The sequence below is a fragment of the Solanum stenotomum genome, chromosome 6 (assembly GCF_019186545.1).
Source record: "Solanum stenotomum isolate F172 chromosome 6, ASM1918654v1, whole genome shotgun sequence".
NCBI lineage: Eukaryota > Viridiplantae > Streptophyta > Magnoliopsida > Solanales > Solanaceae > Solanum > Solanum stenotomum.
In genome coordinates, this window is record NC_064287.1 from 40240791 (window position 1) to 40267280 (window position 26490).

Sequence of the window (26490 nt, forward strand, 5' to 3'; positions counted from 1 at the left end):
CTTGGGTTTTTTGGTACATATATAAATTTTCCTCCATTAATTGTTCTAATAGTTTTATGTCTTCCATAGATTCTATCCAATATTACAAATACTCGTAGTTCATTTTAATCTGAATTTATTTCTAAATCATATCATTCTATTCTTTCGTAGTCTAAATCATGTAGGTCTATTTCATACCATTGTTGGTTCAATATATCTTTTGATTCGTTATCATTAAATATTTTTTCCCATATGATTCTTCTTAATTCGATTATTTTTATATCTTTAAGTATATACAAGATTAAAGTTTCATAGTTGTTTATCATTTCATCATGAACGTATGTAGTCATGTTCTTTATCATGCAGGTTTTTTATTTCAAATTATTCCTTCCTATCATATTCATAGTTGATTAAATTCATATTAGATCATTATGAACTAGATTATTTGTTTATCATGTTCTCCTGTCACTACTAGCATCGTACTTTAGCGGATACTTCCTTCTTATCAGTGCCTCAACTTTGTTTACTCCCCTAAACGGCTTTCCTCGCCTACCGGTTTCAACATTAGGATGGCATAGTATAAAAGTTTTCTCCCTGTTTCCAGTGTGCTAATAAACTAGAAATCATGATTCAAATAATTCTAATACATAATAACTAACATAAATTTATTCAATCATATATATGATATTCAGGAATATATGAAATTAGTTCTGCATATTTTTTGAACAATATACCTTTGTTTCTTGCTTATTCATGATATCTGAAATATCTGATTGAATTTCAGATTGTTGCTCTATTTATCTAAATATTTAATTTTTGTAGAGAGTTTTTTGAAAAGAGCGTTTTATATATTAGGCTTCGCCTGCCTTACAATGTTTACGACTGAGTTCTATATATAGACATACAATTAACTATTCTAAACACATATCCTAATACATTTTTTACACCTGTCCACTACTATCTACTACTATTCATGAATAGTTTCCTATTCTAATCTACTACTATCTTATTAAGACTTATTTACAACCTTGTCTCCTAACTTTTACACTTGTCCTTAATATGCACATGCACTTATTGACTATTTTACACTACATTGTCTTTTACAATAATAATGTTGACTAATAATTTACATTGTCACGTTATTTTACATAATTTAGTCAAAAAACTTTAACTTTTCTTTATATTTTTTACCACTTTGTCTGCCATCTTATCTTTTTTATTTTGTCCATATCTTATCTTGTCTTGTCTGCATCTTATCTTCATCTTCATCGTCTTCTTTTACTCTAAATCGACATCTGAAATTATGTTATCTTCATCGTTGCATTTCGAACATATGTGATCAGGGTATTTGTATCCAATTAGTTTGCAATATCTGGTTAATAACTATGTTGAAATAAATCCTGCTTTTAGTGTTCTTGTCGTAGGTTGTTCCTCTGGTTTTAGCAATGATAAAATCCATCTTTGGACTTCATCCATATCTGTTTTCCTTAACTCCCTTGAATTGGAATAAATCATTAACTGATCTTTTGCATAGTAGCTCCATATAGCGTTCCCTTTTAAATAATTATTTGCTAGTTCTTGTATGATGGTTAATATACCAATTATTCTCTTATTGGCATAAAAACTGGTATCTCGCTTTTTTGTATCTCTGGTTGTTGTTCGATATCTTTCGGTATTATCATATCTTTTGTTAGTCTTATCTTTACCACTTGTATCGGAGGTTTTATTTCTTCGTATAATATCTCTGTTGTTGCCGTATAAAATTTTACATAGAATAAATTTCCCTTAGTAACTCTCATATATGTAATAAATGTTTTATGTAGTTCTGGTATTTCACTTAGTTCCTCTCTGTCATAAGTATATACTGTATTTAATAGTCTATAGTTGTAACATGTCCTTACTAAGTTGACGTTAGTTTTTGGTTGTGCAATCAGTTTATTATAACCTTGTAATTTTTGGGTTAAATAATCTTGGTTGGGTTCTTGGGTTGTAGTAGATCTGGGTTTAAGATTTAAAAATGTTTGGATTTTGTATATATTTTCTATATAGGTTTGCGTAATATGGTTATATGTCCTTTTGTCATGGTGTAGGCTATTTCCGTGTATGTAGAAGTTTGCGGTTCTATAGTCAATATGTTTTTTTGTGTTGGCCTTGGGGTAAATGGTTTTTCGAATATCTAGTTTAAGTTTGAGTTCTTATGTTTTTCACTAACTCATTGGCTTGTAGTTGCAGCTGTATTTAAACAAATGTTATGGGTTTTTATGTGTTTCCCAACGTCACCTTTTAGCTCTGGATTTTTTCTGTCTTCCGATCGACATAGCTCCGCATTTTTATAGTCATGCTGCTGACTTATACTGGCTTTAGATTTCAGATTATTTTCATTAGTCTTTAGATTTTATATCTCGTTGTCCATACTATCCACTTTTGTACAAAGCGTAGTAATAGCTTTGAATATCTTTTCAATTGTATCTTCTTCCTCGATCTCAGTCTGAGTAGCTTTGTCGTGATAGGTAATCTGCAATAACATTCTTATCAGTTTTTATTACTTCAATTGTAAATGTAAAATTTAATATATTTAATACCAATCTCCTTATTTCTTTTGTTGTTACCAAATCTTGTATTTTTTCTTGTTAGCCACCATTTTACTTGTGTATTATCTGTTCTTATAATGAATTTGTTATATACGATATATGGTTCAAATGATAATAAACACTTATATACCGAATATAATTCTTTTCTATTTATTTCCCATTTTATTTCTGTATTATTAAATGTTCCTGAATAATACCTGCAGTGATGTTCTATCGTATTGCCATCATACCTGTATTTTAATATTCCTCCATAACTTTTTTCACTCGCATCTAATTTTATTATATAAGTAAATCTTTTGTTTTCATCTGGAAAGTATAGTTTAGGTAAGTTTTTACATAATAATTTTACCTTTTGTATTTGTATTTGGTCTTTTTTATCAAATTGATATTCTATATCTTTCTTTAATTTTTGTTGTAATGGTTTCAAATTCTCTGTTAATTTTGGTATGTATTCTCTTACTTGATTTACTAGTCCTAGAAATGATTGTAATTTCTTTTTCGTATCTAGTTGTTCATTTGAGTTAATTATTTTTTGTACTATGTGTGTTTGCATTTTTATTCCATTTTTATNGTGTAGGTTGACAGCTCTATCAGATCCGGCTTATTACTCATCTTCAGATTAGAGCTTCCGGACTTACTTGAGAGGTAGCGGTTCATTCCAGACGTGCCCTCAAGTTATCTATATTTACTGTTCTGTTCTATTCTAGAACTTTACTATGAGACTCGTATATTTTATTCAGATTCTGTATTAGAGGTTTGTACATGTGACAATCAATTCTGGGGTTATGTTGAGTTTATTTAAAGACTTCCGCTTATCTTTCTATCTTATTCTTGTTTTATAAATTCTGTATCGTCGGGTTTTTGGGTGTTAGGCTGACGTGTCCGGTGGGGTTTGGGCACTTGCCATCACATTTGGTTTTGGGGTGTGACAATTTTACTGTTCCTATAAGCATTCTTTCTATATATCCTGGTGTCTCTATTATTACTATTTTATTATCTATTAATTGTTTTAATATATATCCTATCCATAATTGGATTGTTTTATTTATATCTGCTACACTGTCTAAATCTAAAAAATCATGTCGTTCAGTTATTGGTTTAGGTGTCCATTATTTATTTAAGCTTTTATCCCATATAGTTTTTTCTCTATCATCATATTGTCCATAGTTTTCATTATAATATTTTGGATCAAAATTTTTTGGATTTTTTACTCCTGATGTGCTAGGTTTTTCATCCATGTCTACGTCTCTTGTATCTACTTCTAAATTTTTTGTATTATCTATGTTTGCTAAAAGTTCCGTATATGTTTCGCTTGTTTCCGAATGTTGTTAATCTAGATCATCATTATTTATTTCATCAACTCTTATTTCAGGTAGATTATCTTGGCTATTTTCTTCTTTTCCTTCTAATTCATCTTCTAATTATAATTTTTCTTTAAATTTAATTATCTCATTTGCTAATTTTGTTTTTTGTTCTTTTTCTTTTTGTTTAATTTCATACATTTCTTTTAATATTGCTAGCTCTTTTTCTAGCTCTATTATTTTAGTATTTTTTACTTCTTCTAATTGTTGTACTTCTTTTTTTGCTTGTTATTTTATTTTTTCAATTTCTGTTTTTCTATCTATTTCTTCATTTTCTTTTGTTATTCTTATCGTAGCAGTTAAACTATCTTCTAGTTTTACCGTTTCTTTTTCTAACATTAAACTTAGATTGTCCCCTATTTTCTTATATCTTCTTCCTAGATTGAAAAATATTATCTTTATTTTTAATCCATCATAGTTTTCATATGTTTTTTCATCTATTGCGTATTCTTCCTTATTCATTTATAGATTGTGTTGAAGTTTATATTCTAAACTTTCTATTTGTATTTCTAGATAAAAAATAGTTTTTCTCTGTGCTATTATAGATTTTTTACAAATTCCTGCGAATATGTTATTATTAAGTCTATTCTGCCTATGTTCTAATTCTTGTCTTTTCTCTATAATTATTTCAGTAAGGTTTTCTTTATATTCATTATTCTCGCTATTCATTTTATCTTTAAATATTGAATATATTTATATTCTATTTTAGATATATTATCTATTAATTGATTTAATTTGTCGTTATCGATTTTTGTAATATTGAGTTGTTTATATTCCAGATACAATTTGTTTAATTTTCTTCTTATTTTTCTTAATTTTCTACTAGTATGTTTCTTACTATGTTTCTTATTATCCATAGCTCTGATACCATTCTTCTTATTTTTCTTAATTTTCTACTAGTATGTTTCTTATTATGTTTCTTATTATCCATAGCTCTGACACAAATACCCTGATCACATATGTTCGAAATGCAACGATGAAGATAACATAATTCCAGATGTCGATTTAGAGTAAAAGAAGACGATGAAGATGAAGATAAGATGCAGACAAGACAAGATAAGATATGGACAAAATAAAAAAGATAAGATGGCAGACAAAGTGGTAGAAAAGATAAAGAAAAGTTAAAGTTTTTTGACTAAATTATGTAAAATAACGTGATAATGTAAATTATTAGTCAGCATTATTATTATAAAAGACAATGTAGTGTAAAATAGTCAATAAGTGCATGTGCATATTAAGGACAAGTGTAAAAGTTAGGAGACAAGGTTGTAAATAAGTCTTAATAAGATAGTAGTAGATTAGAATAGGAAACTATTCATGAATAGTAGTAAATAGTAGTGGACAGGTGTAAAAAGCGTATTAGGATATGTGTTTAGAATAGTTAATTGTATGTCTATATATAGAACTCAGTCGTAAACATTGTAAGGCAGGCGAAGCCTAATATATAAAATGCTATTTTCAAAAAACTCTCTACAAAAATTAAGTATTTAGATAAATAGAGCAACAATCTGAAATTCAATCAGATATTTCAGATATCATGAATAAGTAAGAAACAAAGGTATATTGTTCAAAAAATATGCAGAACTAATTTCATATAGTCCTGAATATCATATATGTGATTGAATAAATTTATGTTAGTTATTATGTATTAGANGCTGCACTCTTTTTCCCTTGACCTAGGTTTTATCCCAATGGGTTTTCCTGGCAAGGTTTTTAACGAGGCAGCAAACAAAGCGTATTACAAGATATGTGTACTCTTTTGTCCTTCACTAAGAATTTTTTTTTCCACAGAGTTTTTTTTTCTTAGTAAGGTTTTAATGAGGCATATTATCTATCAATGGTCATCCAAGGGGGAGTGTTGTAAATCATTTTGGTGGTTAAATGGATGACCATAACTCCTTGGTTAATTTCACTCCTTTATGAGTAGTAATGTTGTTGATAATGTGGTCAAATGGATGACCATAACTCCTAGGTTAATTTCATCATTTATTGATAGTAATGTTGTTGATAATATGGTTAATTGGATGACCATAACTCCTAGGTTTATTTCCTCCTTAATGGGTAGTAATTCTCAAGGTTTAATGTAATGTTTATGACACCTTTTGGTATTCCTCAATGTAATCCTATAAATAGTGGTGTTGAGAATAATGTTGGATACACTTGAAAGAAAAAATGTTAGTTTATATTGTTCCTCTTGTCTTATAGTCTTCTTCTCTTCCTCTTTATATTGTTCTTTTGTCCTTAAGTTTTACAACAAAATTAATAATTTTATGGATAAAAATTAAAGATCACCTTCGTGCAAAAACTTGTAGCCTTAAGTCATTTAAGTTTTATCCACTATTTTAAACTATTTTATTTGTGTCCAATATTAATAAACTTCAAAAAGAGGCTGATCCACTTTCTCTCTTCTTCTTATCTGAAATTACTACACATCTTCGAATTTGAATTGAATTTACTACGCTTTACATGAAACATTAAGTTCATAATAGTTGATAAGCTTCTTGTTGGAAAGGCTTGAAAATAATAATAAACTATCATTATTGTAGAATAAATTTTATTAAATTTAATATTCTTTCGACAACTGTTATTTTATTCTAGAGACTTATTTGTCACATTTAAGCTTATTCGAGGTAGATTTGATATTGAATTGTGTATTTGATTGTTAAAATTCGAAAAAATAAGTTACTTGTTCTAGCAAAAATTTCTTCATCTAAACTTCATGCTAAAACGTAAAAAGTTTAGCCAAATATATAGTTTGAGCTCATGCGAAAGTGTCTAAAGTTGAGACTTGTCAAGACTACAATTTCAATTTTAAAAAATGTTTGAAATTAGATATTGTCGAAGTTATAACTTCAATTAAAGAATTTATCTTTGACAAGCTTTTATATCTAAAGGTCACAACTTCATTTAAAAAATGTCTGAAGTTTAGTCCTGTTAAATTCACGACTTTAGTAAAATATGTCTAAAATTGATTTTGATCAACCATATCAAATTTAAGAAAAAAAAATATTTTCTCTCATATCAAACAAACTCTTAGTTGACATATAAGGATTAGACCTGTAACGCTATTTTAGGAAACTGTTTTTCTCCCTACCAAATGCTCTTAGAACCCGTTTGGCTATGTGAGATGAAATGATAATTTGAAATCATATGAGATAAAATTAAAGTAATTATATGAGAAGAAATTGAAGTTTTGTTTGAACTTGCAATTTGAGTTTTTAAGTTATACTTTTTTACTCGTAATTATAAAAATTCATAAATTGTGAAAAAAAAAAAATTGCTTCAATTTTTTTTAATATATTCTTAATAAATAAGCACAATCTTAACTAAGTGTAATACACTACCACAAAATTATTGTAAAAATAATAAATTATTTATTGATCAAACTTTATATCGATAAAAGGGTAAAATTATACATAAATTAGTGTATTATACTCTTTAATATACCCTCCCACATAATAGAAGTTGGCTTAATGTGACAAAAAAATTGATTGATAAGAATAATACTAACTATAAGTTTTGTTTACGTATGAAGTAACTAGTTGATAGATTTAAAATGGTAATTTTCTTTTAATATGAACTATAGATCAATTTTATATTTGAAAAATGTGAAATCATCATACAAAATTCTCAAATCGAACTTTAATTACATGTAGCCATGTACAAATGCCTAAATATAAGGATTTGTTAGACCAATAATGCTATCCATCTTTACTTTTTTCTCAACTATTTTTAGAAGAAAAAAAGGAAAACTCAACAAGTCTCAACCAAAGTACCCAGCCAGAATATCAAAGAAATTGAGATAACAGTTCGCATAAGAAAGGTATCTCAACAAAAATAGTAGGTATATATAGGACAATAACATTTTGTTTGATTATTGTTACTCATTATTTCATAATGTATTGTATTGTATGATAGATACAATGTTTGGCTAAGCTGTATTGTTTGTTGTTGTTTAATAACATTTTTATTGTGTGGTTTGATTGTACCGTATTGTATTGCAATTTATATCTAAAATCTCTTTACTTATTCTAGGTAGAAGGTTTGACTGAGATTAAATACTATAGGGCAAAGTATAAAATAGTATTATGAAATATTAAGTAAGGATATAATTGGAAAAAGAAACTAAATAACAACATGAACACACCAAATCGATCGTTCCATAAAATGGGGGTTTTCATTGTTACATAACAACAAAATTTAACAATAAAATACAATAAATTTTAAGTAACAATCAAAACAAATGTTGTGTGTATAATAACAATACAATATAATACAATGGGTAAGAAAATATAACTAGTCCAGCCAAGACTGAAACTCAAGGATAACAAAAGGCAAAAAATTGATAACTGATAGTCTGATACTGGAAAAAGTGAAGTTTGATTCATTCATGACAAGTTAATAGTAAACAAACAGCGCAAGATTCCTCAAAGATAAACACTGTTCTTCTCTGGTTATTCCATTACCACTTAAACAAGAAGACCACTCCCAGTCCAGAAAACTAATACTCCAATGATTCAAGCAAAAACTAAACGGGTTGTCGGTTACTCCAAGCATCAACGCCTCCAGCAACGGAAGCCATATGGCAGATCAAATCAATCACACGGGAGCTGCACAGACAAACATATACAGATTTTGTGTTAAACATAAAAAAAAATCGACATTTGCTAAGGAAGGTTCAGAAGTGTAAAGAGGCACACAACATTACCTGTAACCACATTCGTTGTCATACCATGACACAACCTTCACAAAGTTCTTGCTCAAAGCAATTCCAGCCTTGGCATCGTAAATGCTTGACCTGCACCAAAAGTTACATTTCACATTAAACTACATGCAATTCAAGACCCCTTCTGAGTGAACTGAACAAAGTATATACCTGTTGTCACCAACAAAGTCTTTGGAAACCACATCATATTCAGTGTATCCCAAGATACCCTTCAACTTACCCTCTGATTCCTTCCAATGGACCAACAACACACAAGTAGTTAGTGTTGCTGCACAAGGGACAAACAAAAACAACACGTGATCAAACAGAAACTTACTTGATTGCAGCCTTGATGTCATCATATGAGGCTTCTTTCTCTAGTCTTACAGTAAGGTCGAAAACAGAAACATCACCAGTTGGAACTCTGAAGGCCATTCCATCAATTTGCCATTAAGCGATGGGAGCACTTTTCCAGCAACTTACATTGTAATGAATGCAACTCGATCAAGATAATACAAAGTACAAGTCTAATAGCAGATGCAGTAACCCTCAAACTCCAACGAAAATAGAATGAATAGCTATGCAACAGTAATGGGTTTTGCTTTGGAGAATTTGAGACTAAAATCCAAACTTTAGAGACAATCAATAAGAAGATTTTCTAGTTATCAAAAATTTAACAAGTCCTTATAAACTTCATATCTATGCCATTACTGAAAGATGTGATTTTGAAAATGAGCTATCATATCATAGTAATGAAACTCATATCCAATAACTACCTTGGCTGCACCAGTGCTGCTAGGGATGATGTTGAATGAAGCAGCTCTTCCACCTCTCTAGTCCTTCATGGATGGACCATCAACAGTTATCTGGGTGGCTGAGTAACAAAACATTACAGAAGGTTAATAACTAGATATAAAATTCAAACACATCCAAATCTCGCAGTAACTGTGAAACACTCACCAATCATGGAGTGGACAGGGGTCATGAGATCCTCCACAATGCCAAACCTATCATTGATGACCTTAGCCAAAGGTGCAAGACAGTTGGTAGTGTAACTAGCGTTGGAGGCAATGTGCTGGCAAGTTGGCCCAAAACACCACGATTATGCCAACACAAAAAAAGAAGTTTGCAACTTCAAGAATTCCAAGATCATCATGCAAGTGTTTTGGATTCTCCAGAACGCATACACCAAATCTGCAGTTATTTGAAGCCATTTTATCCTTCTCAAGGAATGCATAAAGTAGTAAGTGTTCCAGTTCTTTATTGCAGTCTGAAGAAGAGCAACAGTTGGCGAGGTGATTTCAGTGCGAGTGAGTGCAACTCAAGCGTAGAGGACAATGGACAATCCACCAATGCCACATATCATCTGGAAAAGGGTTAATCTGCTAAGCATCAACTTGGAATTCCAATAATCTTAAAATAAAGTATATATCTAGACGTTCTAAATATCACTCAACTTCACAAGCCTACATAAAGAAAAGAAGAACTTGGATCATGAGCAATGAACTAAAGCCTGGCATGGAGCTTTGTAATATTAGCTTAAGCAGTTAGTCTTTTAAAGCATCAGTGGACTCCTGAGAACTGCTCCAACATTGGCCTTGTGAACCAAAAGATAATCCTGGTGTATTCAGCAGCCAAGCAACATGATAATACAGCCTTAATTAAGCAGCGAGATGTAAGAACAGTAAGATAACATGATCGGGTATAAAATATGTACCAAACCAGAGCAATCGCTGCTGCAACTATTCCCAGATTTCAGTGTTATGCCAGATCAAGAAAACAACATTTCATATTCAACAATCTGTTGAAAGATGCAGGCACACAAGAACATAAACTTGTTAATTGATAAATGAATCATCAAACTAGTTTCCAAGAAATGTTCAGGCGGTCTTCATTTTCTTCATGAACAATTCGATCTTATCGGCAGCCTCATACATATTCTTTTGTTTAATTTCCTGCAGCAGAACACTGCATGTCTTGTATCGAGGAGTAATCTCTTGGTGGACCATATCCTCAAATATAAGATACGCCCATTCACATTTATTTGCTCTGCATAAACCATGGAGAAGAAGTCCATAACTTGAGAGGTCAAGACTTAGATGATGCTTATTGACAATGTCATTCACCATTTTTTTCAGGAATTCATCTGTCTTTCCAACTTTAAAGCACAACTTGAGCAACGGAAAGTATGACCGTACATTAGGTTTACAAAATGGTGAACTTTCCAGATCCCTTAAATATTCTTCCGCTCTTTCCTCTTGCAAATGATGGCAAAACATGGCAATGATAGTATTGTAAGTCGATGTATTGGGTTGAACACCATTTCTGGGCATTTCAACTTTCAAAACACGAGTAGCTTCTTGTAATCGGTGTGCCATGCCTAATGTATGAATCAGAGCATTGTAAAAAAGTGTATCAGGTTTAAAGCCAACTGATTTCATCCTCTCAGCAATCTTAAGGGCTTCCTCAAATGCCCCCGACTTTGTCAAGAAACACATGATGGTGGTGAAAGTAACAACATTTGGTACACATCCTTCTCCTTGCATTTCATCAAGTAGCTCATAGATTTTCTGGAAGTTAAATTGCTAGCAGTAAGATTTGATGATGGTTTGAGTAGCTGATGACTCAATGACAACAACCACTGCCTTTCATCTCCTGAATTGTCCAGTATGCTTCTTCTACCCGATTAACTTTGCACCAACCATTAATAAAAATGTTAAACGTGTTTGCATTTGGTGGGATATGCAGCTTGAGCTCGTAAAAGATTTCACGCGCCTGTTGGACTCTATTTTCTTTGCACAAAGGGTCGAGTAATAAATTCATTGACTCTGTATTCTTCTCCAAACCAAATTTTCCCCAACTCATCAAATACCCTCACTGCTTCTTTCCACTCTCGTCCACCTGCAAACCTTCTCATAACTTTTGTCATTGTATTAAGAGAAATAAGATGGTCTGCATGCATTTCATCTAACAATGAACACATCCTTTCCATTTTCTTCATCTTTCCCAGTATATCCACCAACTTATCGTACAATTCTGGGGAGGGCTTGTAGTTGGGACGTGATTGTGCCCATCTGAAAGCACCAAGTGCAGACTTCCAGTCATCTTTGAAGCGATAAAGAACCCTATCAACAAAGTTGTCAGTGATTCGTATGGAATCACAAGCCGGGTCAGACAATGATTGAAGAACCTCATCTTCACTCGTTCCAGGAGTTATTCTAGCAAGTACAATATTAACATCAGCATCACTTCCCAAGTTCGCGCATTTCTGCTGCTCACCAGGATCGCCATCAAACTGGGGACTTTCACAACAAAAATCATTGATGACATTAGCCAAAGGTGCAAGGCAGTTAATAGTGCAACTAGCGTTGGAGACAATGTCCAACTCTGGCTTGTATTCATTCTCGTTGACACCCACAACAAACATAGGGGCATCTTTGCTAGGAGTGGAGATCACAACCTTCTTGGCACCACCCTGCATAGACAAACATCCCAAGTAAATTACTATTAATTAATTAGTACTATATACAGAACTTTGCTTTGTTTTCTCCGCAAATGTAGATCTAACACTAGAAACAAGATCTAAGATGTTTCATAACTATATTCAATAAGCTTTAAAAATACATGTGAATTAATGCATCATAGATCAAATCTAACAGAAGAAATGCAGATAGAGATATCGATCAACCATACCTTCAAGTGAGCAGCAGCCTTGTCCTTGTCAGTGAAGACACCGGTTGATTCAACAACAAAGTCAGCACCAGCTACTGCCCATGGGATTTCTTCAGGGTTCCTCAACAATTGCAGAAATTTCTTCAGCACCAAACTAAACTAAACACAGGCTGCATAAATCTAGAATTACTTTTCTGAGCTATAAATCTAGAATTACTTTTCTTAAGCTCATGGTGCTTCCATTGTCCATGTACTGAATCATACTTGAACATGTACGTCTGCACCAATCACACAGATCCAAGTTAAGCCCCTCTACAGATCTAGTCTAAGCAAATAAAAGCATCATATATAAATAGCGAGTAAAGAGATCTAGCAACAAACTATACCATGTAATCAGTAGAGATAAATGGATCGTTCACTGCAACTAGTTCAACATCATCCCTCTGCAGAGCAACTCTAGCCACCAAACGACCAATCCTACCGAATCCTGATTGAAAAATTAAAATTGGAAAACAAAACTCAACATCACACCACCAACACGAGCAGATACAGAACACACAACACAAAACTACTTGGTAAAATTATAGTAAATGTAGCCGATTAAACATAGAAATCAATGAAAAGGAGTTACCGTTGATTCGGATCTTGATCTTTGCCATTGTTAAGAAAAAGGAGTTGAAAGCTAAAAAATGTAAGTAGAGAAATTAGGTTTAGTGAGAACAAGAGTCAATGTAGCAAGAAACTAGATGCGATATACCCGTGCTTAGCACGGGCCCAACAAACTAGATTGAACATATAAATAATGCAGTTCATTCGTAGTAACCACAAGGAAATGTCATTCCAGTAAATCAGATTGGAACAACAAACAACTGGCAAAGTATAAATTAAAGCCAGAATCAAATAAAAGTTCAAATTTATTCGTCAAAGAAATTTATTTTTATAAACAACACAGCAAGCATAACATACTTGGGTCATAATATTTTTTGATTGCTTGCACAGCCTGAACTTCTGTTACTAAACAACACTCCATACCTGAGCACAACTCCTGTTTCTGGACAATTCTTCATGCCAAAACACAGACGACAAACTCCAATAACAGAAATACAAGTTAACCAAACACACCTCAATTAAATCAATTATATCAAGTTCTAGCAAGCATGCTACTTGTTTGGCCGAAGCAAATAACGGAGTTGCAACTGCTAAACATGTACCCACAATAGATAGCTCAACACTCTGCTTCAAAGTTGTTATATTCATATCACCATCAGCCTATATATGTTCTTGATTTCTTTCTCTTTTTTTTTCTTTTTTTTTATGAAGTAGTGATTTCATTAATGGCATCAAGAAGATGCAGGAATTTAAATATGTTCATGACTTCTTTCGAGGGACATCGTTGATTTCTCTCTATCTCCTGGGATTGGACTTTAGAAATGTTACAAATTGTGAATTGCTATGTCAATTGCGCTTGCTTTGATTGATGAACTAGTTATTTATTTGCTTCAGTTGGAACCCCGTTTCACTCTTCCTGCAACAATTTCTTATTCTCATAACAGAAATCTTGACTATATAAATGACGATGATAACATTCACTTGTAATGGATCAAGTATACTTGCAAAAAAACAAAGTTTGTTAATTCATATTAATATACACATGTAGATATGATCAATTAATTAGGTGACAAACTCACAGTTGGATAAGGCCATTTTGAGTGTGGCTCATACCAATTCTTCAAAACAGAAATCTTACTACCAGGTAATTTTCCTTCATTCCCCTTCTATTTCTCAAAAAGTCATTCCCCATATCCAATTATTTATCCAAATCCCAGTTGGTAGCTATGATATCCAAAGTTAACTACCTCTTGCTAATTAAGATGCATTATATTACAATAGTTGTATTACCAGGTAATTTTTCTTCATTCCCCTGCTACTGCTTGCTGCATTGGACACTAAATTGAGCAAAAAAGAGCTCATAAAAGAAAAGTTATTTATCTATCAGTTAGAGAGACCCATATCAAACAGAAAGGTCAAGAAACGTGGTTTGCCTTCATTATCAGTTGAAACAACCACAACGTTTCTCTTGTTTGCACTCCCCTTCATTCAGTTGAGGAGGCAATAACTCCATTTGTCGAGCCTCCAAGAGGCAGATTCGAGCATAGACACTCTGATGCTCAAACAATTTTATTTTTTGAAAATAAAACACCTTTAAAGATGAAAATATATACTTGTTCTTTCTCTGAAGTCCCTTTAGACTTATCATTGCTCCACATATAGTTATTTTGTTTTCTAAGTCGTTTACACAACTTAATACATCCCAAGTCAAATTCGAAAGAATGAAGACCCACAAAAATTTCCAAATGCACTACACTACATACACACGGCCAAGCACATATACAATGTACCTCCCTGTTGTTTAAGTTCGTGAATTTCTATTATTAATAAGTAAACACAAGGTGTTAACAATTAAGTAGATAGTTATACAAAAAGTAGTATCAATTGTACTATAGAGTTGGACCTATTTCATTGGTAATTAGATACGTGCCCTGCCTTTCTACTTCAGTAAAACACATGTATCACTTTAGATTTAACTCTACATTTCTCAATTTCCTTCACTATATTATCTTTCTCTCTACAACTCTCATTCTCCTTTGCTTCTTCGAGGTATCATCTGGCTTTGAGTGAGTTTCTCAACTGTCATCCTCTCTTTCTTATTCACTCTTTAGAGTTAAATTTTGTAGTTTTTCTGTCGACGCTGTCTAATTTACTTACTGATGTTCTTCGGCAGCTATATACATAATACAAGTTAAGAAAAGGTAAGATTATTAGGTTCTTTCTCTTCTAATTTTTCTATTTTTCTTTCTACCAAGTTTGTAGATTGAAAAGTTGTTCACTTCTTTGCGTTGCGATATAACAACTTTTCTTTTAGTTAACACTATTATTTAGAAATTTGAAACTTTTAGCTAAGGTATGAAATTGGTGGTTTCTAAAGAGGAATTTATCCCTTACCTTACTGGTGAACCAAACAATTGAAGAGTCTCGAAATGCACATAGGACCTTGTTAGGAGTTCAAGTGGAATAAGTGAACAAAGATACTGATGTATGAGATCTTTGAGTAGCTCGTGAACTCCTCAATTCCCGAGAAAACTGCAAAGATTTCTTTTCATATCAATGGTCATGTAAATTCCCCTATTGTTAATTATTTTATTAGTGCTCTGTTGTTTGCTTCCAGTTCTCATTTCTTCTAAAAGAGTTTCTAGACTTTCTTATGCGTTTGTCTTCCTAAAATTTCAAATTCTTCAAGAACTGATTTTCCCCAATATCTGAGCTGCCAAACTGGTTTTTGTTTAATATGAGTGGAGCTACATATAATTACAAGGCCAAATACTCATCAAATTAAATTTTAAAAAACAAGAATTAAACTCCATCCAGCAATTAGAGAGGGATCAGACAGAACAAACAATAATGACATAAACCAAGAATTTTAGGGAAGAAATTTAAGCAAAAATTGAATACTAAAATTGAAACACCAAAGCAGAGAAGTAAAAGATTAGTCTTTGACAGTTTGAAACCACAGATTAAAGACAAAAAAAACAGCAAGTAGATGAAAAATTGTGGTTAAAACTTACCTGACATTGCAAAACCCATGTTGAGAGAGAGTTTGTAGATTGAAAATCTGGAAGACAATGTTTCTATTATACTTGGTGAGAGAGATTAGGGCTATATCAGTTTTAAAATTTACTAATCCACTAGCTAACTAGTAAGATATAAATTGGTTTAATAATGGATTAACAATCCATTACTCGGTGCGCACAAAGTGCTCATTCGAAGGGCAGAGGCTATAATATCCTGGGTTAAAAAAAAATCCATTAACAATTATCTCACGGTTATTTGACCATGTATCAGCTAATTTCTACTTTTTTTCATGAAAGCACCTTTAAAAGGGACTTTTTTCCACTATATTAAACGCAGTCAAATTATAAAATTCTTCTATATTGAGAAAATATAGACNAATTGAATACTAAAATTGAAACACCAAAGCAGAGAAGTAAAAGATTAGTCTTTGACAGTTTGAAACCACAGATTAAAGACAAAAAAAACAGCAAGTAGATGAAAAATTGTGGTTAAAACTTACCTGACATTGCAAAACCCATGTTGAGAGAGAGTTTGTAGATTGAAAATCTGGAAGACAATGTTTCTATTATACTTGGCGAGAGAGATTAGGGCAATATCAGTTTTAAAATTTACTAATTCACTAGCTAACAAGTAAGATATAAATTGGTTTAATAATGGATTAACAATCCATTACTCGGTGGTGCGCACCCGAAGGGCAGAGGCTATGATATCTTGGGTTCCAGAAAAAAAATCCATTAACAATTATCTCGTGGTTATTTGACCATGTATCAGCTAATTTCTACTTTTTTTTCATGAAAACACCTTTAAAAGGGACTTTTTTCACTATATTAAACGCAGTTAAATTATAAAATTCTTCTATATTGAGAAAATATAGACTAATATGTACTTTGCTGACTTACTACACCTTGTATTTGTATCAATACACTGGTGAATAAAATTGTTCTATCCTGAGATGATCTATTCCTTTAAACCTCGGGTACTAGAGGGGAATAATTTTCTTATGGGGACATTGTGCATTCAGTGGGCTCAATTTTTTCATTTCTATTTCATTCTATTGTTACAGATCCTGGTATGTTTTTTAACCGTCATTAGTTTATGCTTATGTTATTACTATAGAACTTCAAAATTTCGGAGGAATGATTTGCCTTAAGATAAAATGTTATTGACAATGTAGAGTATGTATCGAAAATACAAATATTACTGAATAATCATATGTAAGCTTAATAAAAGAGTTCAATTCTGTGCGAAGCACGGATAATTTACTTAGTAATAATATAATAGTTAATACAATTGAAAAGTAAATAGATTGTTATCTTTTGACTTTACCATTTTATGACTAACAATAAATAGTTATGTATTAAATATTAAATGAGGTCAATATATTTAAGATAAGAAGATAACAGAAATCGTGTATTCAAAAATTAGGCATGAATTCAATTCAATTTAGATGTCAAAAAAATTATTTAAAAATATTTATACTACAAAATGAGTAGAATAGGGAATTTGAAATTTAGTCCAAGCAAATTTGGTATAAGGATTGCCATTTCATTTTATTTTCATGATCCAGATCCGATTTAAAAATGACATTAGAGATTAACTTTATGATAAAAAAAAAAAAAAAAGTTCCAATCACAATAAAAATAATCTCTACCAATTGTTCTTTCCTTAATAAAAAAACCCAAATTTTAATTTTGGGTATAGAAAAATCATTGGTATAGGGCAATCCTCCTTGAATGAGAATCTACGCAACACGAATTCGAACTAGTCTGACTCCACTACTATCAAATGAAAAATAAATAAAATTAATAATCTCTCAGGGTGTGTTTGATACGAAGGAAAATGTTTTCCATGGAAAATGTTTTCCTGGAAAACAAGTTGATTTTNGGGGCTGGTTTGAGGGTAGGGACAAAATAAATTGATTTTTTCAACAATTTTTTTTTTTAATTGGAAGTTGAAAGAGAGTTTTGGAAAATGTTTTCCTTAAGTTTTGAAGGGAAGTCATTTTCCTTAAATTTGAGGAAAATGAGTTGATTTGGAAAACATTTTCCAAAACATTTAACCCAACCAAACATGAGAAAATTGGAAAACATTTTCCGGAAAATGTTTTCCTTCGTACCAAACACACCCTTCAAGTAGAATAAGATCTACCAATACTTTTATTTAACAATAGAATATTTTATAATTATTTTGAATACTTCTCCGTGACACATGGCATCTTTCTAAGATTATTAAAGAGCGCCATTATTTTTATTTTTTTTAAAAAATCATGGTCTGTGGCATGACTATAGACGTCATTGAGTATGTTACTTATTGCATTGACAAAAAATTACAACTAATTATTTTCCTGCTAGAAGTTTAAGTTCATACTTGAAGTAGGTTGTGAATGGTTTGATACCAATGATGAATGTATTTAGGTGAATTTATGATTCTTCAAATTTAGTTGGTAGAATGGTACTGATGCCTTCCTTCTCTGTTTGTGGTTCCAAATAGATTTGGCCAACAACCTGGCTACTATTGCAAACCAAGGAATTTATGGAAGCCTCGCAGCAGCGTGTGTCATATGAACATGAGGGATGTCAAGCCATTGTTCGGATTAAAAGAAAATACTATCATTTAATTAAAATCGATTATTTGAACTCTTTCATTCAATAGATGACAATTGAGGGGATAAATAACTTGATAGTAAAATCAACTAATAAATTAAAATTGTGGCTATTTTTGTCACTTCTCCTAAAAACAATTGCTTCAATCTTCTTACAAAATAAGCAAAATTAATACATTCATAAAACTACTCAAAAGATAAAATTTGAACATGAATGGTAATGTATTCCTCTTTAATATAATTCTTGCACATAGTAGATAGATGTTGATTTGAAGTAATAATGAATTTGGTTGTTGATCTTACAAAAGTAGCCAAGTCAGAATGTTAATGAAATTAAGGTAACAGTTTGAACGAGAAAGGACATCTCAACGAAAATAGTAGTAGGGATACATGGGACACTAAAAAGACATAATTAGCCAAACCAAGACTTACACAAGGATAACAAAAGGCAAGAAACTGATGACTGATACTGGAAAAAGTAAAGTTTGATTCATTCATGACAAGTCAAACAGTAAATGATATCCTCAAAGATAACAACAAGGTTCCGTTCCTCTCTGGTTATTCCATTACACATAAACAAGAAAGACCACTCCCGGCCCAGAAAACTAATACTTCAAGCAAAAACTAAAACAGATTTTGTCTTCTGCTCCCCAGCAGAATCAATCAAGCCTTAGCCATATGGCAGATCAAATCAATCACACGGGAACTGCAAAACATAATACATATATGGTGTTAAAACAGAAAAAAAAAGAAAAAGAAAAGTTGGCACGTTCAAAAGGAAACTTCAGAAGTGGTGAAGAGAAGCTAAAAGCACACAACATTACCTGTAACCCCATTCGTTGTCATACCATGACACAAGTTTCACAAAGTTCTTGCTCAAAGCAATTCCAGCCTTGGCATCGAAAATGCTTGACCTGTACCAAAAGTTAAATTTCACATTAAACTAAACTACATACAATTCAAGACCCCTTATGAGTGAACCAAACAAAATATATTACCTGCTGTCACCAACAAAGTCTGTGGAAACCACATCATCTTCAGTGTATCCCAAGATACCCTTCAATTTACCCTCTGATTCCTCTCTATGAACCAACAACACACAAGTAGTTAGTCTTGCTGCACAAGGGACCAACAAAAAACAACACAAAGTGATCAAACAGAAACTTACTTGATTGCAGCCTTGATGTCTTCATATGAGGCTTCTTTCTCAAGTCTTACAGTAAGGTCAACAACGGAAACATCAGCAGTTGGTACTCTGAAGGCCATTCCAGTCAATTTGCCGTTAAGTGATGGGAGCACTTTTCCAACAGCCTACATTATAGTGAATGCAACTCAATCAAGATAATACAAAGTACCAAGTCGCAAGCAGTACAACGAAAAATAGAATGAATAGATATATGATTTAATAAGGCATTATGAACTTCATATCTCTGCCATTACTGAAAGACATGATTTTGCAAATTAGACATCAAGTCAAAGTAATGGCACTTGCTTATATATCCAATAACTACCTTGGCTGCTCCAGTGCTGCTAGGGATGATGTTGAATGAAGCAGCTCTTCCACCTCTCCAGTCCTTCATGGATGGACCATCAACAGTTTTCTGGGTGGCTGAGTAACAAAACATTACAGCAGGTTAATAATAACTAGATATAAAATTCAAACACATCCAACTCTCACAGTAACTGTGTAAACACTTACCAGTCATGGCGTGGACAGTGGTCATGAGACCCTCCACAATGCCAAACCTATCATTGATGACCTTAGCCAAAGGTGCAAGGCAGTTAGTAGTGCAACTAGCGTTGGAGACAATGTCCAACTCTGGCTTGTATTCATTCTCGTTGACACCCACAACAAACATGGGGGCATCTTTGCTAGGAGCGGAGATCACAACCTTCTTGGCACCACCCTGCACAGACCCACATCCCAAGTACATTACTATTAATTCATTAATACAATATACAGAAGTTTGCTTTGTTTTCTCCGAAAATGTAGATCTAACACAAAAAACAAGATCTAACAAGATTCATAACTATATTTAAAATAAGCTTAAACTATACTCATGAATAAATGCATCATAGATCAAATCTAACAGCAGAAATGTTAAGAGAAATCAATACACCATACCTTCAAGTGAGAAGCAGCCTTGTCCTTGTCAGTGAAGACACCGGTTGATTCAACAACGAAGTCAGCACCAGCTTCCCCCCATGGGATATCTTCAGGGTTCCTTAACAATTGCAGAAATTCCTTCAGCACCAAACTAAACTAAACTAAACACAAGGATTTATTTCCTGGGACAAAAAATACCTGATTCCAAAAACTGTAACAGCCTTCTCACCGAAGAGAAGGGTCTTCTCATCCTTAACCTTGAGCTCATGGTGCTTCCATTGTCCATGTACTGAATCATACTTAAACATATATGTCTGCACGAATCATACAGATCCAAGTTAATCCCCTCTACAGATCCAGTCTAAGCAAATAAAAGGATCATATATATACAGCCAGTAAAGAGATCTGGTCAACAAACAATACCATGTAATCAGTGGAAATGAATGGATCGTTCACTGCAACTAGTTCAACATCATCCCTCTGCAGAGCAACTCTAGCCACCAAACGACCAATTCTACCGAATCCTAATTCAAAAAATAAAATCGAAAAACTAAAAATCAACATCACACCACCAAACACAAGCAGATCCGATTAAACATAGAAATGAGAAAGGAGTTACCGTTGATTCCGATTTTGATCTTGCCATTGGCCATTGCTAAGAAAAAAGGGTGAAAGCTAAGAAAATATGTAAAGAGAGAAATTAGGTTATAGTGTAAACAACAGTCAATGTAGCAAGAAATGTATGGCTGTAGTGCGGAATATAAAGGGGGTGTTAGGGGAGAGGGGGTGGGGGAGTCACGTGACAGTGAGGGGGAAGTCACGTGAGTAGTGCTTTGTCTTGGTGAAAAAGAAAACAAAATGCCGAGTCAGCACGCATGGTTTGAACCGTCGGAAACTTCTAGAAAGTGAGTAGAAATAAACCTGGCGGAGCCGGTTGATTTGGAATATTTGGAAATCAAGATGGTAATCTTTTTTCTTACGAGCCCATGGTAATTGTTTCCCACAGATATATAGCATTTGTAGAATTTAGATTTGTGTATATATGTTAGGTGGATCGTGTCATTTCAAGCTCTTTGAATTTGAATACACATTTAAATGATTAAAATGTTATATCTAAATTTGAACATTGAATGAATATGATTATTTTTTAACATTTAAATAGGTATAATTCATTATTATATAAGCATAATAAATATATAATTCAAATAAAATTATATTTGGGTGATCAAGAGGGAAAATTTTTTGGAAAAATTATATGAAATAACAAACTATTAATTCAAATTAAATGCTATAGCATAGTTTATTTTATTTATAATTCACAACAAACATCCCATATTTTTACCATATGATTCGGTATACAATTAGTCATTTTCAGTATACAATTACCCATTCGGTATACAAATGTATAAAATGCGTTTGTATTTGTATAAAGCGAAAGAAAAATGTATATACAAATACATATATTTTCGTCTTATACATTTATAATTATATAAATACATATCTTATTATACAAATTACAATGTATAAATGAATTTATATAAAACTGAACAATTTGTATAAAATTGGAGGTATCTAGCGAATTATACAAATCAAAAGTTCCATAGCAAACATAAAATTTGTATAACATCTCGCAACTAGAAAGAACTAGAAGGAAGTTTAAAATCTGGAAATAGTTATATTTGAAAAGTATAAGGAAATTTGGAAAATTGCAAGTAAGTTGAAATTTAATTTTTGGTCAACTTCAATCAGCCATAACTCCTAAATTAGGATGAGTTAGGTGTAGTTCCAGATATGGTTGAAAAACTCTTGGAACGATCTTTCCAACGCCGTCAAGTTTGCGTGATTCCGAGTTTGTATGAGTGAATTATGCCTTTTGGAAGTTGGGTTGTTGGATTAAGGAAATGTCCAATCCGAATTTTAAGGGGTATTTTAGTCTTTTCTGTTTTTATGTGTTTAATATGGGTCAAATTAGATTTTAGTCAGTTTTAGAATTTGGGATTTCACGTTAGGGCTAAGGAGAAAGGAGAAGAGAAAAGAAGAAGGAGAAAATGGTAAATTCATCAAGATCGATCAAGGAAGTTGGTGTTTCGCCAAAGATTTGCTTCTATCAGGTATGTGAGGTTCTCATAACGTTGGGATCGTTCTCCCACGTGCCAATCATATTTATTTCAGTTTGGATTCGTCCTAAAAGCATATGAATATTGGTGATCTCATACCTTTTCTTGAATTCATATATTGTTCTTGAATTTGACTGAGTTGGGAAGTTTATGAGTTTGTTACGTCGCATTATAGGATCGTTTCGAGTTAGGTTCTTAGGTACATTTGTTGGATATCTTTATATAAAAGTAATCTGAAAAAAAGAACCGAGTTTGGGTGATTTGGGGTTGGAAAACGAAAAAGAAATTTCGTCGGACGAAATTAAGGGGTGGCAGCGCGTCGCGCGCCTAGTGCCCAGATTTGATCATTCCAGCTTCGCATCGCAGAGCTGACACGAGATGTTCTGCCTCAAAAGACATTTTCGGAACCAAAATTAAATTATGCCTCCGCGTCGCGGACCTACCTTCAAATATTGATTTTCGGTCTTTTCTCATGTTTAACTATCTAGAATCATTCCTAAACTTCATAAGATCTTTTTAGTCACAAATCTTAATCCTTGAATCCATAATTCAATTCAAGGATCAGTTAAGAGTCAAGTCAAGAGCAGTTAAGATCAAAGTTAAAAGAAGTCAAGAGTCAAGTAAGAGAAGTTCATTTCAAGTTTTCAAAAGTCTTTCACAAATGTTTTAACTTTGTTTTCAGACTTAAGTTTTGAGTTCAGTAAAGAGTAGTTGAAGTTCTTTCTTCAAAAGAAATATATGGGGACTATGTATTCCCAAAGAGATTTAAAAATGTTTTCACATTTTAAATAAGAGCGGAAACTGAGATTTCCAAAGGGCCTTCGGGATAGTTTTCAGAAAAGAGTAATAGCTTTCTAAATGAAGCAAGCAGGGAAACTGAGATTTCCAAGATAGCCTTTGAGCTAAGTTTTTGAGCACTACTCTCAAATCACAGAAGAAGTATATATTTTTGTAAAATATAAGAGCTAGTATATTTTGAGAGTAATACTGAGCACCGAATTGGGGACGAGCATGAGTTCGGATAACTTACGTCACCATAAAACGATGTAGCCACCATGGGTAGAAAAGGGTCATACTTTTTAGATGAATCCTTTTCGAAATAGACTAGTGGATCCATTAGGCAGTTCAAGTCTTATACCTTTGGCCGGGTATAGGATGCGTTGGCAGCGTGAGGTAGATCGATGTATCATCACTATAGCTCTTATGTGATGGTTGTCGGTTAGAGAATCTCCCACATAAGTTATTGTATTTTTATATACATCAATTTATTATATTTTTACATATATCTCAGAGTTATATGTATCTTTGCATACACATAGGGTTGACATCATGTTTTTAAACGACTTTTCTTTACATTGCACTTGTTTTAAATTGCTTTATATTGAAAATAGTTCAGTTATGTTGAGTTGAGTTGATCCACGTAAGTTCTTCAGTTTCTTTCAGATTCCTTTTCAAGCTTATGTTGTTTTAGCATTCCAACTCACATACTCGTACATTTAATGTACTGATGCCAGTTGGCCTGCATCGTCTTATAATGCAGACATAAGTAACTAGGATCAGCATTTCAGCGCACCGTTGATCCAGTAAGCAGTTCAGCGTCAGTCGGTGAGCCTCCTTGCATTCCGGAGGATCTAGTTTCACTACTTTCTAGTTTAGTTCATTAGGATGTTGTGGGGTTTGTCCCAACATCCATCTCAGTTGTTTTAGAGGCTTCATAGACAGACAGTTAGTTGGTTATTTCAGTTGTCTTTACTTTTCATTTCTTATGTTAAAGACTTGAGTTTGTCTAAATTGCCAGTTGAATGTTCATTTAAAACATTCTAGTTTCTTCATAAATGTTTTACGTGATGAGTTAAGTCTTCCGCTGAGTTAGTAAGTCAGACTAAGGGTTCGCTTGGGGCCAGTAATGATCTTCAAATGTCAGACTCGCCCAGGGTGTAGGCTCGGGGCGTGACAATTTGCTGTGGGAGGACAGAGTTCAAGAGTCCTAGGAAGTCTATGAAGTCATGTCTGTAGAGTCCTAGTTATCGGTGTAAAGCGCGCCACATCTATAATTTGGAGGCTGCAACATTTAGCAATTCCTTCACTTTTTTCACACTCATTTCGTGCATTAGAGTTTCTCTTTAAAAAGTTTCCCTCGAATTCGTGCCTGCACGTGTTTCAGATAATCATGCCTCCATGAAGAGCAGTCAGAGGTCGTCCAACTAGGAGGAATGTTGAGGAACAAGAGTTACCCAATGCACCTGAAGTGCAACCTCAAGGAGAAGTCATCAATACTGAGTTCAGAGAGGCTATAAGGATGCTTAGTCAAGTTGTGACCAATCAAGCTGGGCAACAGAGAGGAGCTTGACAGGAAGAGGCTAACACTTCAAGGATTCGCGAGTTCTTGAGGATGAATCCTCCAAGTTTCACTGGTTCAAGCACTGCAGAGGATCCAGAGAACTTTATTGAGGAACTGAAAAAGGTGTTCGATATGATGCATGCTACTGATACTGTGAGAGTTGAGCTAGCTGCATATCAGATGAAGAATGTTTCTAGGACTTGGTTTGATCAGTGGAAATGGGGTAGAGTTGAGGATGCACCACCTGCGAGTTGGGCATGTTTTGAAGAGGCTTTCTTGGGGCGTTTCTTTCCCCGAGAATTGAAAAAGGCTAAGGTGTGGGAATTTTTAGCACTTAAGCAAGATTCTCTCAGCGTTCATGAATATGGGTTGAAGTTCACCCAACTATCCCGATATGCTCCGGAGATGGTTAAGGACATGAGAAGTAGAATGAACTTGTTTGTTGCTGGGTTGGGCCGTCTATCAAGCAAAGAAGACCATGCTTATTGGGGACATAGACATTTCGAGGTTGATGGTCTATGTACAGTAGGTAGAGGAAGAGAAGCTGAGAGATAGAGAGGAGTTTAAGAACAAGAGGGCTAAGACGGGGAATGAGTCCGGGCAGCAGAAGAGTAATGCCAACCGGTCATCCTTCCAACAAAAACAGAAGGGACCTGCTCCATCATTTGCTAGTGCACCTGCACCTAAGAACAAATGTGAGTACAATGGTCAGAATTCAAGAGCTAAGCCTGCCTATTCTCAAGGTAGTGTGGCGCAAGGGGGCAGTAAGCCTCCTGCCTGCGCCAAGTGTGGTAGGAACCACTCAAGTATTTGTCGTGAGGGCTCCACTGGTTGTTTCAAGTGTGGTCAAACTAGGCATTTCATACGAGAGTGTCCAAAGAACAAGCAGGGAAATGGTAATGGGGGCAATAGAGCTCAGTCTTTTTCAGTTGCTCCACCAGACATGGTTGTACCTAGATGAGCTATTTCCGATACTAGCGGAGGAACAAACCACCTATATGCTATCGGTAGTCGCCAAGAACAAGAGGATTCTCCAGATGTTGTCACTGGTATGATTCAAGTCTTTGACTTTACTGTTTATGCCTTGCTAGATCCATGAACAAGTTTATCTTTTGTAACTCCATATGTTGCTATGAATTTTGATGTTATTCCTAAGCAACTTAGTGAACAATTCAGTGTTTCTATACCTGTTGATGAGTATATTCTAGAAAAGAAAGTCTATCGTGATTGTCCTGTTTCCGTCAATCACAAGAGTACCATGGATGATTTAATTGAGTTAGACATGGTAGACTTTGATGTCATTCTTGGTATGGACTGACTTCATGCATGTTATGCCTCAGTTGATTGTAGAACTCGAGTAGTCAAATTTCAATTTACAAATGAGC

At 33.4% G+C, this 26490-nt stretch overlaps 1 protein-coding gene and 1 pseudogene across 1 annotated transcript; both read right to left on the minus strand.

The window, feature by feature from the left end:
- Window positions 1–8258: 8258 nt before the first annotated feature.
- LOC125868744 (uncharacterized) lies at window positions 8259–12982 on the minus strand (annotated as a pseudogene).
- Window positions 12983–19004: 6022 nt separating this feature from the next.
- On the minus strand, window positions 19005–21407 carry LOC125867713 (glyceraldehyde-3-phosphate dehydrogenase, cytosolic). The gene is made up of 10 exons (XM_049548280.1): window positions 21267–21407; window positions 21071–21171; window positions 20846–20961; window positions 20666–20765; window positions 20240–20447; window positions 20052–20149; window positions 19709–19851; window positions 19539–19622; window positions 19365–19454; window positions 19005–19246 (listed from the first exon to the last, which is right to left on the minus strand). Exons 1-10 carry the CDS (start codon window positions 21298–21300, stop codon window positions 19204–19206), a joined length of 1017 nt encoding a protein of 338 aa, XP_049404237.1. The 5' UTR covers window positions 21301–21407; the 3' UTR covers window positions 19005–19203.
- Window positions 21408–26490: the final 5083 nt, after the last annotated feature.